General features: G+C 46.1%; 1 protein-coding gene across 3 annotated transcripts in view; it reads left to right on the top strand.

Annotated features, from left to right (window-relative positions):
- Positions 1–12,574, top strand: part of LOC120381247 (fer-1-like protein 4) — a 119,285-nt gene that overhangs the window by 94,007 nt on the left and 12,704 nt on the right. For all 3 annotated transcript variants that reach the window (XM_039499416.1, XM_039499415.1, XM_039499417.1), the window contains 2 exons: positions 2,572–2,726; positions 3,973–4,151. In XM_039499416.1, coding sequence (XP_039355350.1) covers positions 2,572–2,726; positions 3,973–4,151 — 334 coding nt within the window. The remainder of the gene's footprint in view (positions 1–2,571; positions 2,727–3,972; positions 4,152–12,574) is intronic.

The raw sequence follows: 12,574 nt of genomic DNA, 5'->3' as shown, positions 1-12,574 counted from the left end.
CCCTTGTGTAGTGACAGCTGAAACAATATAAGCCACTGCTCAAGGCACTGGCAGGATGGCAAGGCCTGAGAAGAAGTTATGTGAGCAGTGGGGTTTCCCTGGGGATTGACTGCAAATGCAGGGCCTGGGGCATTGCTTGGTTGTAGCTGTGAGCATGGGTATATGAGAGGCAGAAAGCCAGGAGAGAGTGAGAGAAGCAGTGGGGAGTGTGGCCCTGGGAGGAAGGGCAACAGGACTCTCTGGAAAGATTCTTGGTTCTTTGTCGAGTAGATGCAGCCATGTATTCCACTTAGGTGTTTGTGCGCCCAGCGCACTGAAGCCAGAGAATTTTCCTAGCAGTACGTATGGTGGGGGGGCGGCTCATGCCTTGTGCTCATAGTCCCTTCTCTGGCTATATGACGGGGCACCACCTTAATTCCGCTCAGTTCCTTCTTAATGCTCGTGGCTGGAGTCGAGCTCTGTGGTGCTTAACTTCACAATTCCTATCCCTTTTCATGACCTTTAAGTTGTAGATAGCGGTATATAGTTAGTTCGCAGACCCCTAGCATTAGTATAGTTAGAGTTAGTTAAGTTTTCACCAGGATTTAAACAGTGTCTGTTGTGCGGGGAAGCAATCCCTAACAATGACCCCCGCATGAGGTGCTTGCTCTGTTTAGGCGAAGCGCACATCAAGATGTGGTGTTCAGTTTGCAAATCATTCACCTAACGGACTCAGGGGGTGAGGGATCTTCGTCTGAAGCAACACCTGCTTGAACAGGCCATCCAGCCTGCTTCAGCCCCGAGGCCTGCTTTGGCTCGGAGGTTGCCCTTGGGTTCAGAGCGTGTTGCCACTTCATGCTCTGGAGCTGGCGCCTCTCTCAGGAGATGGAAATGATGCTCTTCATCGAGTGCACTGAGGAAAAGGTCTTATAAGACCAGTTGAGACCACTCCAGGCCTCAGGGAGACTCTTCCTCCTCCTCCTCCTCCTGGAGGAGTATGGACTGACACGGCGTTCCTCCCAGCACAGGGATAGAGCAGGTCCTTCCAACTGCTCCCCACTACTGTGTAGCGAAGGGAGAGTCCCTGAACTGTCGACTCCGGTTCTGGCTCTGGGGCATGCGTTGAGTCTGGTGCCAATAAGGGAGATGCAGACACCAGCTCTTGCCACGCCAACGGTGTATCAGGTGGCAATGGACCTCCTCTGCCTTTCCATCCTGATCTCTCCCTTGGTCCAGGACTTTGTCAGAGCTACGTCATTTCTAGCCCATTGGCTGGGTGGGCTGGTAAATGTTCTGCACCAGGCACACTGGCCGCTGCTGGGGAGCCTACCCCCACCACAGCAGAGTTTGGGTGTGGGAGGGAGCAGGGGGTTGGGGCACAAGACAGGGTGAGGCAGACTCTGGGTGGCACTTAGCTGGGGGCTCCCCGGAGGCGGCGACACACATCTCCCTCGCTCAGCTGCTAGGCAGAGGCATAGCCAGGCAGCTCTGCAGGCTTCACAGCTCCCATCGGCCAGGAAACATGGCCAATGGGAGCTGTGAGGGCGGTGCCTGCACTAACACAGGCTACCATTGAACAAAATGGCTCTACATTAAAAAAAAATTACAACTTTTAATGCAAATGGACTAATTAAGTGACAGAGCAAATGCAAATCAGCAATGCAGAAAACTGGATGTGCCCCAGCAAAATAATGTGTGTATTGGAGTGTGTGCAGAGATCTGCATGTTTACCCATGAGTCTGCAGGAGAGACTCAAACTTGAAATCTCAGGTGTTGCAACATTGGCCAACCCAAGTCTCCTAAGAGCTCTCTCGAGAATTGGTACAGTTTGCATGTGGCAGCCAAGAATTATTATAACATGAACTACAAATACATTCATACTAGTTATTCCTGAATATAATAATGATCCATTGACATCATTCATCATCATGGTCATTCCTTAAACATTTTTGAAACGGGGGTAATTCCCAAGCAAAAAATTCAGTTAAATTTATATTAAGGTTCCTAAACTAATCTGTGCCCCTGACCCCTCGAAAGCCCCCAGTCAGTTGAACTGGGGAAGATTTTGTCTTGCTAAGTTGTTTAGCTCCTTATACAAAGAGCCACACAAGAATAAGATAATGATTTCAATGCAGGGAAGTTTGGAAGTCCGAACAGAACAGGTTGCCTGTGAGCTGGCCATTTCCACAAGAGAGGATAGGATTCTCGCACCTCGGATAGAGCCCCATGTGTATGGACACCCTCCAGCAACTTTACATCCAGAATTTCCCAGTAAAGATCACTGCTGTCATTTCTTCTATTGCTTTTATTGACTAATGGTTGAAGTGAGGTGGGAGTTTTCTCTTCATGGGCCTGTTACTGCCTCGTTATCCAAGAGGGAGAAGTTCTTAGTCTCTTGATAAGCCAACAGCTTGCTTCATAATCTTCCCTAGGGAGCCTATAGGGAGTGCTTCCACAGTACTCTGGCAGCCCCACCTGCCTAGTGGAGAGTCTGCCAGAGGAGGCAGCTCTCACATCCCAGTATAAATATTATCTACCATGGCTACATCAGGGAGAATTCTGCATGTCTGAACACCTCTCCCCTCCCCACAGAGATGGCTATAACATGTGGCGAGATGCTTTCAAGCCCACACAGATCTTGGAGAGTTTGTGCAAGAAGAGCTCTCTCCCCTCCGCAGAGTACAGGCGGGAGGAGGTCAAAGTGAACAACAAGATCTTCAAGGTCCCTCCTGAGGCTTTCCCTGAAGGTACCGTGTGTGTCTGGGGGGAGAGTTAACTCTGGGTGTTTTCAAGGGTGACCAGCTCTTGCCTTCTGTCAGCCTTTCAGCTGTGCGAGGCTCATGTCTTGGGGTGCACGCTGAGCCCCCCCCCCCACTGACCAGACCAACCACTCAGCCACTGTTAGCACATTCTGAGGAGCTCCAGTAGCATGTTCAGAGCTGCACAGACCACACAAGACAAGGTGGCCCCTGAACCAAGGAGTTTACAGTTGAAGGGCTGATTGTGAACCCCTTACTCACTTTGGTGAGCAGTCACTGATGGGAGTTTACCCACTAAATATGAGTAACTGCTCAGTAATGTGAGTGTGGTTCATAATGTGGCCTCGAATTAGACAGAGAATGGAGTTATACCAAGTGGGAACACTGCCCAGACTGTGCAGTCCAAACACAAATTCCCAGCTGGTGCGTGAGCCCCTGGACTAGCTGCCCTGCTGAGCGTCAGCCCGGCACGCAGGCCGTGTGGGCTAGGTTTGGTTTGACTGTTTCTTTTAACACTCCCCCTAGAAAGCTTTGCTTATTTTTCATTGAAGCTACAACCGACAGTCCCTGTATGCAGCTGTTTGTGACTTTCAACACTGACAGTTCTCCTGACTGGGTTTTCTTTGTGCTTTTATTTTCCATTATCCTTCCTCTCATTCAGGCTTATCTAGATTGTGCCTGAGCCATCTGTGCCTCATGCATGCTCCAGTCTCACTAACACATGGAGTGAGGCTAGATTTAGCTGCATAGGCTGAGCTGAACATGCAGAGTTTGTATTATCAGCATACGGAAAACACCACAACCCACTTCTCCCAACACCACACATGCATGTGAAATGCAGCCTCCCATGAGAGCGTCCTGCTGGTCAGCAGAGATCTGGGTAGTTGAACTCCTCCAGAGGGCAGGGATCCTGCTTGGGGAGTTTTGGTTCCCCCACTTCTCCTGTTCTGGGGGCGGGGTAGCAGGTGCTCACTGTCATTTTCCCTTGTTTCTCTTTAGTCGAATCTTTACTGAAAAGATTTCTCCACCACACTCTGCCTTCTTCAAAAGCAGCTCCCTGGGCCTTTTAACCACTTCTCTTCTACACAGTTCTCCCCTTCTTCTTCGTCCCATTCCGTTGTTCTGTATAGATGTTTGGTGTGCTAGGATGCTCCAGCCTTCTCCCTTACAGCTCTAGTAATCATTGTTGGCCACACATCTTTAGATCCTTCTGACTGGCTGTCTTGTGTTCTAGAGGCCTTTGTGAAAGACAAGAGAGAAATGGACGATGAGACTTGGTCAGCATATGATGAGCAGAAGGCTTTGTATGTCCTGCAGCACTGGGATGAGATGCCAGAGTACGGGTACAAACTGGTCCCGGAGCATGTGGAGGTTCGGTCCCTTTACAACGCAGAGAACCCCGGGCTCGTGCAGGTGAGACTAACACGTTTATTCGCACCAGAGTACCAGTGTGTTGTAAGCCTAGCGAAGCTCTTTGGGCCAGCTGGTCACACCCTTAGCCAGAACATGACTGTTCTTCACCGTCTCCTCCCTGGGGCTTTGTCCAGTCCAGCGGGAACTGTCCCAAGCAATGGAGTTCCCACCTCTGCCCTTGGCAAACTGTTCCACACTGGACTAGAGCTCATCAACAGCAAAGGTTTCCTGCCATTCAGCTTCAGTTTCTCCCCCTATCTCTTGCCTGTCTTGTCTATGTTTTCCTTTGCTCCGATTTGTCCGGTGATTCCTAGCTATACCCCCTGCAGCACCATGGGAAATTCCCCACCATATCTCGGGGTCACACCCTTCAATTGTTTGTCATTTTTCTGATAGTGAAATGACCACTGAACACAGTAAATCATTGCCTTCTCCTCAGAGTGCAGGGCTTTTCATCCCACAGACAGCAGCACACTGTACTTGGAGAGCAGTTTGGTCTAGTGAATAGGGCACTGGACTGGGAGTCAGAAGACCTGTATTTTATTCCTGGCTCTGCCACTGCCTGCTGTGTGACCTTGAGCAAGTCACTTCCCCTCTCTATGCCTCATTTCCCCCTCCCAGTCTTTGCCAGTCTTGTGTCTTTAGACTGCAAGCTCTTCAGGGCAGGGACATCCTGGCACAGTGGGGCCCTGAGCTTGTCTGAAGCCTCTAGGCACTGCTGTAGTACAAATAGTAATAAAAAACTATGGACCCAGTGATCAGTTAATAACTTATTGATAAAGTGCAGCCACTTCTGGGGCAGAACCTGGCAGCACTTTAAAGTTAGCAACAGCACTGCTCAGTGGCTTCAAGTAAGGAGCTGAAATTAGACGGAGTGTAATGTAGAGAGGCATACATCATAGATTTTAAGGCAAGAAGGAACTATTGTGCTAATTTGATCTGACCTCCAGCATAGCACAGGCCAGAGAACCTTGCCAGGTAATTTCTGTTTGCTGTATCCAGCCCAGTAACTTGTGACTGAGCTAGTGTAGGTCATCTGGAGAGAGACATCCAGTCTTGAGTTAAAGACTTCAAGTGAGAGAGAACCTGCCACATCCCTGGGAAGTTGTCCCAGTGGTTAATTACCCTCACTGCTAAAAGCTTCCACCTTATTTCCAGTCTGAATTAATCTAGCCGTTGGATCTTGTTCTGACTCTCTGCTAGACTGAAGAGCCCTCATCTATCAGCAGTCTTCTCCTCATGTAGGTGTGTGTAGACCACCTTTTAACATTCTCTTTGTTGAGCTGAATACCTTGAACTCTGTTAGTCTCTCACTATATGGCAGGTTTTTCAGACCGCAAATAATTCTTGTAGCTTTTATCTGAGCCCACTCAAAGTTTTCAACATCCTTTTGGAAGTGTGGACACCAGAACTGAGCACAGTATTCCTGTAATGGTCTCACCAGTGCCATTTAGACAGATAATGTGCACCTCTTTGTCCCTACTTGATTTCCCCTGTTTATAAATCCAAGGATTAAATTCGTCCTCTCAGCCACATCATTGCACAGCGAGCTCCTGTTCAGATGGCTACCCATAAGGACCTCTTCAGTCTCTCTCAGTCCCTGTTTTCCAGGATACAGTCACTTATCTTGATAGTGTGGCCTGCATTCCTTATTCCTCAATGAAGGACCTTATATTGGTTGTATTAAAATTAGGGCTGTCAAGTGATTTAAAAAATGAATCACAATTAATCACATGATTAATTGCATTGTTAAACAATAATAGGATACCATTTATTTAAATATTTTCTACATTTTCAAATATATTGATTTCAGTCACAACACAGAATGCAAAGTGTTTATTTTTTATTACAAATATTTGCACTGTAAAAAAACAAAAGAAATAGTATTTTTCAATTCACTAACACAATTACTGTAGTGCAATCTCTTTATCATGAAAGTTGAACTTAGAAATGTAGAATTATGTAAAAAAAACTGCCTTAAAAAATAAAACAATGTAAAATTTTAGCGCCTGGAAGTCCACTCAGTCCTACTTCTTGTTCAGCCAATCGCTAAGACAAACAAGTTTGTTTACATTTGCAGGAGATAATGGTGCCCACTTCTTATTTACAGTGTCACCTGAAAGTGAGAACAGGTGTTCTCATGACACTGTTGTAGCTGGCATTGCAAGATATTTACGTACCAGATGTGCTAAAGATTCATATGTCCCTTCATGCTTCAACCACCATTCCAGAGGACATGCGACCATTCTGATGACGGGTTCTGCTCAATAACAGTCCAAAGCAGTGTGGACCGACGCATGTTCATTTTCATTATCTGAGTCAGATGCCACCAGCAAAAGGTTGATTTTCTTTTTTGGTAGTTTGTGTTCTGTAGTTTCCGCATTGGAGTGTTGCTCTTTTAAGACTTCTGAAAGCATGCTCCACACCTCATCCCTCTCAGATTTTGGAAGGCACTTCAGATTCTTAAACCTTGGGTCAAGTGCTGTAGCTATCTTTAGAAATCTCACATTGGTACCTTCTTTGCGTTTTGTGAAATCTGCAATGAAAGTGTTCTTAAAATGAACAACATGTGCTGGGTCATTACCCGAGACTGCTATAACATGAAATATATGTCAGAGTGCAGGTAAAACAGAGCAGGGGACATACAATTCTCCCCCAAGGAGTTCAGTCACAAATTTAATTAACACATTATATTTTTAACAAATGTCATCTGCATGGAAGCATGAAGGGACATATGAATGTTCAGCATATCTAGCATGTAAATACCTTGCAATGCCGGCTACAAAAGTGCCACGCAAATGCCTGTTCTCACTTTCTGGTGACATTGTAAATAAGAAGCTGGCAGCATTATCTCCTGCAAATGTAAATGAACTTGTTTGGCTTAGTGATTGGCTGAACAAGAAGTAGGACTGAGTGGACTTGCAGGATCTAAAGTTTTACATTGTTTTGTTTTTTGAGTGCAGTTATATAACAAAAAAAATCTACATTTGTAAGTTACACTCTCACGACAAAGAGATTGCCCTAAGGTACAGTATGAGGTGAATTGAAAACTACTATTTCTTTTGTTTATCATTTTACAGTGCAAATATTTGTAATAAAAATAATTTAATTTGATTTCAGTTACAACACATAATACAATATATATGAAAATGTAGAAAAACATCCAAAATATTTAATAAATTTAAATTGGGTATTCTATTGTTTAACAGAGCGAATAAAACTGTGATTAATCACAATTAATTTTTTTTAGTTAATCGTGTGAGTTAACTGCGATTAATCAACAGCCCTAATTTAAATGCTTACTATTTGTTTGAGGCCTGCTTACTAACTGCCCCAGATTGGTCTGTATCAGTGACCTGCCCCTTTGCTGTTTACCACTCCACCAGTATTTGTGTCATTGTCACACTTCATAAGTAATAATTGTATATTTTCCCTTAGATAACTGATAACTTGATATCTTGGCAAACCCAATTCAATATTTTTATTTTGACGAGTCCTAGTTAAAAAAAAATATACCACCACCAAATGTGTTGCTTGGTGCTCGCTACATAACCATCTTTTAGTTCCTTATTGATTGAGTCTGGTATCAGCCGTTCCATGCTTTTGCCCGGGATTGATCTCAGGCTAACCCAGGCCATCCTGTTTGCCTTCTTTAAATATTGGCACAACATCAGCTTTCTTCCAGTTCTCTGGAACTTCCCCAACATCATCTGTCCAGACAGCAGTTGAGCCACTTCTTCTAAAACTCTTGGATGCAAGTTGTTCAGATCTGCTGATTTAAAAAAAAAACTACATAATTGGCCCAAAGGGAACTTATCCAGGATTCCAAGTTATCACCCTGCTTTGCAAAAGTGATGGGAGATCTTTATAGCGAAGAAGAAGAAGAAGAGAGTGAGAGACAGTGAATCTCCTCTGTACAGGTAGTCACTGCCATATATCAGGGCTGCGGGCATGCACACATCTAGTTAGATTCATTGATTCTAAGTGCAAAAGTGAGCCTTGTGATCATTTGTGTGACCCCCAGCATAACAGAGACCATAGGATCTCCCTGAATTAATTCCTGTTTGAACGAGAGCAGATCTTTTAGAAAAACATCCACTCTTCATTTAAACATAGCCAGTGATGGAGAATCCACCACAACTAGAACGAAGCAAATTGGCATCTGAGTCAACACCCACTGAAATGAGTCAGGCGTTCACCCCTCAGAACCGTTGTGTCAGGGTCTCTGCAGATGGAGCACCCCACTCCCAGTGTCACTCCCATCACCTGGTGGAGGCATTCTTTGCACTCTGAACAGCTGGAGACTAGCTGTTTGTAAATGACAGCTGAGACTAGAGAGCCTGCACCTGGAAAGTCCCTCATGCTCCCAGAGGAGCACTCAGGGTAATGCCGGGTGCAGGAAACGAGACAGGACAGCAGAAATCGCACCTTCAGAAGTGGCAGCTGGGGGAGGTGAAGCCCAAAGGGCAGCACCAGGCACTCTGTGTGGCTCCATCGTGGTGTGCTGCTGAGATACTGTACGGGGCACAAGCCCAGCTCTCCATCTCACCCCCAAACGCCCGGTGTACGGCTACAGACGCCACCAGTAACATGGCAAGAACCAGGTCTGATAATGGACCACAAACACACTGGCAGCATAGCCAAAGCTACAGCATCACATCACCGGACAGGGAGCTGAGTCTCTCTCTGTACGGCATGGATGAGACCACACCGAAATACTGCAGCCATGCTACAAGACCTCACAATGGATCTCGCAGGCTGGCTGGGTCTGGGCAGAACTTGGGTGAGCGCCCTCCAGCGAGGAGGAAGTGGTTGCGGTGACTCAGCAGGCAGCATTAGTCCTTAGCCAGGACAGATTCAATACACAGGCACGTGGCTGGGGCACTCAGCTCTGGATGAGCTGTAAAATTGAGAGCCTTATCTGATTCAGTAAGGCCAGTCTTTCAAAGGCAGCGCCTCACTTGCTGATGCTACAGAACTGCATTGGTGTGTGCAGATGCCAAATGGCTAGCTGGATATCACAGGAGGCAGGGTGGCCTAGTGGCTAGAACACTGGCCTGGGACTCAGCAAACCAGAGTTCTTTTCCTCCTTCTAGTCTGATGGGTGATCTTGGGGAAATCATGTCACCTCCATGGGCCTCAGTTTCCCATCTTTAAAATGGGGCTAATTATACTGATGTCCTCAGTAACAGCCAATTGATTTCCAAATTGTCAGTGACGGAGAATCCACCATTACCCTTTGTAAATTGGTCCAATAGTTACTCATTCACTATTAAAAATGTTCACCTTATTTCCAGTCTGAATTTGTCTAGCTTCAACTTCCTTCCATTGGATCATGTTAGACCTTTCTCTGCTAGATTGAAGAGCCCATGATTAAATATTTGCTCCCCATGGTGGTACTTATAGACTAATCAAGTCACTCCTTAACCTTCTCTTTGTTAAGCTAAATAGATTGAGCTGAGTCTCTCATGATCAGGCATGGTTTCTAATCATAGAATATTAGGGTTGGAAGAGACCTCAGGAGGTCATCTAGTCCAACCCCCTGCTCAAAGCAGGACCAACACCAACTAAATCATCCCAGCCAGGGCTTTGTCAAGCCAGGCCTTAAAAACTTCTAAGGATAGAGATTCTACCACCTCCCTAGGTAACCCATTCCAGTGCTTCACCACCCTCCTAGTGAAATAGTTTTTCCTAATATACAATCTAGACCTCCCCCACTGCAATTTGAGACCATTGCTCCTTGTTCCGTCTTCTGCCACCACTGAGAACAGCCTAGCTTCATCCTCTTTGGAACCCCCCTTCAGGTAGTTGAAGGCTGCTATCAAATACCCCCTCACTCTTCTCTTCTGCAGTCTAAATAACCCCAGTTCCCTCAGCCTCTCCTTGTAAGTCATGTGCCCCAGCCCCCTAATCATTTTCTTTGCCCTCTGCTGGACTCTCTCCAATTTGTCCTCATCCCTTCTGTAGTGGGGGGACCAAAACTGGACACAATACTCCAGGTGTGGTCGTACCAGTGTTGAATATTCAGGAATAATCACTTCCCTTGATTTGCTGGCAATGCTCCTACTAATGCAGCCCAATATGTCGTTGGCCTTCTTGGCAACAAGGGCACACTGCTGACTCATATCCAGCCTCTCGTCCACTGTAATCCCCAGGTCCTTTTCTGCAGAACTGCTGCTTAGCCAGTCGGTCCCAGCCTGTAGCAGTACATGGGATTCTTCCGTCCTAAGTGCAGGACTCTGCACTTGACCTTGTTGAACCTTGTCAGATTTCTTTTGGCCCAATCCTCCAATTTGTCTAGGTCACTCTGGACCCCTTCCCTACCCTCCAGCATATCTACCTCTCCCCCAAATTTAGTGTCATCTGTGAACTTGCTGAGGGTGCAATTAATCCCATCATCCAGATCATTAATGAAGATGTTGAACAAAACTGGCCCCAGGACCTACCCCGGGGCACTCTGCTGCCAACTAGACATTGAGCCATTGATCACTACCCGTTGAGCCTGACAATCTAGCCAGATTTCTATCCAGTTTATAGTCTAGTCATCCAATCCATACTTTTTTAACTTGCTGGCAAGAATACTGTGGGAGACCATATCAAAAGCGTTGCTAAAGTCAAGATATATCATGTCCTTCGCTTTCCCCATATCCACAGAGCCAGTTATCTCATCATAGAAGGCAATCAGGTTGGTCAGGCATGACTTGCCCTTGGTGAATCCATGTTGACTGTTCCTGATCACCTTCTTCTCCTCCAAGTGCTTCAAAATGGATTCCTTGAATACCTGCTCCATGATTTTGCCGGGGACTATAATGAGGCTGACCAGTCTGTAGTTCCCTGGGTTCTCTTTCTTCCCCTTTTTAAATATGGGCACTATATTTGCCTTTTTCCAATCGTCCGGGACCTCCCCCAATCGCCATGAATTTTTAAAGATAATAGCCAATGGCTCCGCAATCACATCAGCCAACTCCCTCAGCATCCTTGGATGCATTAGATCTGGACCCATGGACTTGTGCATGTCCAGCTTTTCTAAATAGTCCTTAACCTGTTCTTTCATTACTGAGGGCTGCTCACCTCCTCCCCATACTGTGCTGCCCAGTGCAGCAGTCTGGGAGCTGACCTTGTCTCTGAAGACCGAGGCAAAAAAAGCATTGAGTACTTCAGCTTTTTCCACATCATCTGTCACTAGGTTGCCTCTCTCATTCAATAAGGGTCCCACACTTTCCCTGACCACCTTCTTGTTGCTAACATACCTGTAGAAACCCTTCTTGTTACCCTTCACATCCCTTGCTAGCTGCAACTCCAATTGTGCCTTGGCCTTCCTGATTATACCCCTGCATGCTCTAGCAATATTTTTATACTCCTCCCTAATCATCTGTCCAAATTTCCACTTCATGTAAGCTTCTTTTTTGAGTTTAAGCTCACCGAAGATTTCACTGTTAAGCAAAGCTGGTCGCCTGCCATATTTGCTATTCTTTCTGCACTTCGGGATGGTTTGTTCCTGTGCTCTCAATAAGGCTTCTTTAAAATACAGCCAACTCTCCTGCACTCCTTTCCCCCTCATGTTAGCCTGCCAGGGGATCCTGCCCATCAGTTCCCTAACGGAGTCTAAGTCTGCTTTTCTGAAGTCCAAGGTCAGTATTTTGCTGCTCTCCTTTCTTTCTTTTGTCAGGATCCTGAACTCAACCATCTCATGGTCAGTACTGCCTAGGTTACCACCCATTTCTACTTCCCCTACCAATTCTTCCCTGTTTGTAAGCAGCAGGTCAAGAGGAGCATGGCCCCTAGTCTGTTACTCCAGCTCTTGCACCAGGAAGTTGTCCTCAACACTCTCCAAAAACTTCCTGGATTGTCTGTGCATTGCTGTATTGCTCTCCCAGCAGATGTCAGGGTGATTGAATCCTTTAATTATTCTTGTGGCTTTCTCTGAACTTTCTACAATTTATCAACATCCTTCTTGAATTGTGGGCACCAGAACTGGACACAATTCTAGTAGTGTTTGCACCTGTGCCAAAACAGAGGTAAAATAACTTCCCTATTGCTACTAGCGATTCCCCTGTTTATATATCCCAGGATCACATTAGCTCTTTTGGTCACAAAATCACACTGGAAGCTCATGTTCAGCTGATTGTCCACCACAATCCCTAAATCATTTTCAGTGTCACTGCTTCCCAGGACAGAGTCCCCCATCCTGTAAGTATGGCTGACTTTCTTTGTTCCCAGATGTATACATTTACAATTAGCCCTGTTAAAACTCATATTAGATTAAATCTCAGGAAAAACTTCCCACCTGTAAGAACAGTAGGACAAGGGAACAGACAGTCTAGGGAGGTTATGGAAGCTCCTTCACTGGAGGTTTTCAGAAGGAGGCTGGAGAGCATCTGTCTGGGATGGTTTACATACAACAAGTCCTGCATCTTGGCAGG

Source organism: Mauremys reevesii, linkage group 13 (genome assembly GCF_016161935.1).
Source record: "Mauremys reevesii isolate NIE-2019 linkage group 13, ASM1616193v1, whole genome shotgun sequence".
NCBI lineage: Eukaryota > Metazoa > Chordata > Testudines > Geoemydidae > Mauremys > Mauremys reevesii.
Note: the sequence above shows the minus strand (reverse complement) of the source record. Positions and strands in the feature narration are given on the sequence as shown.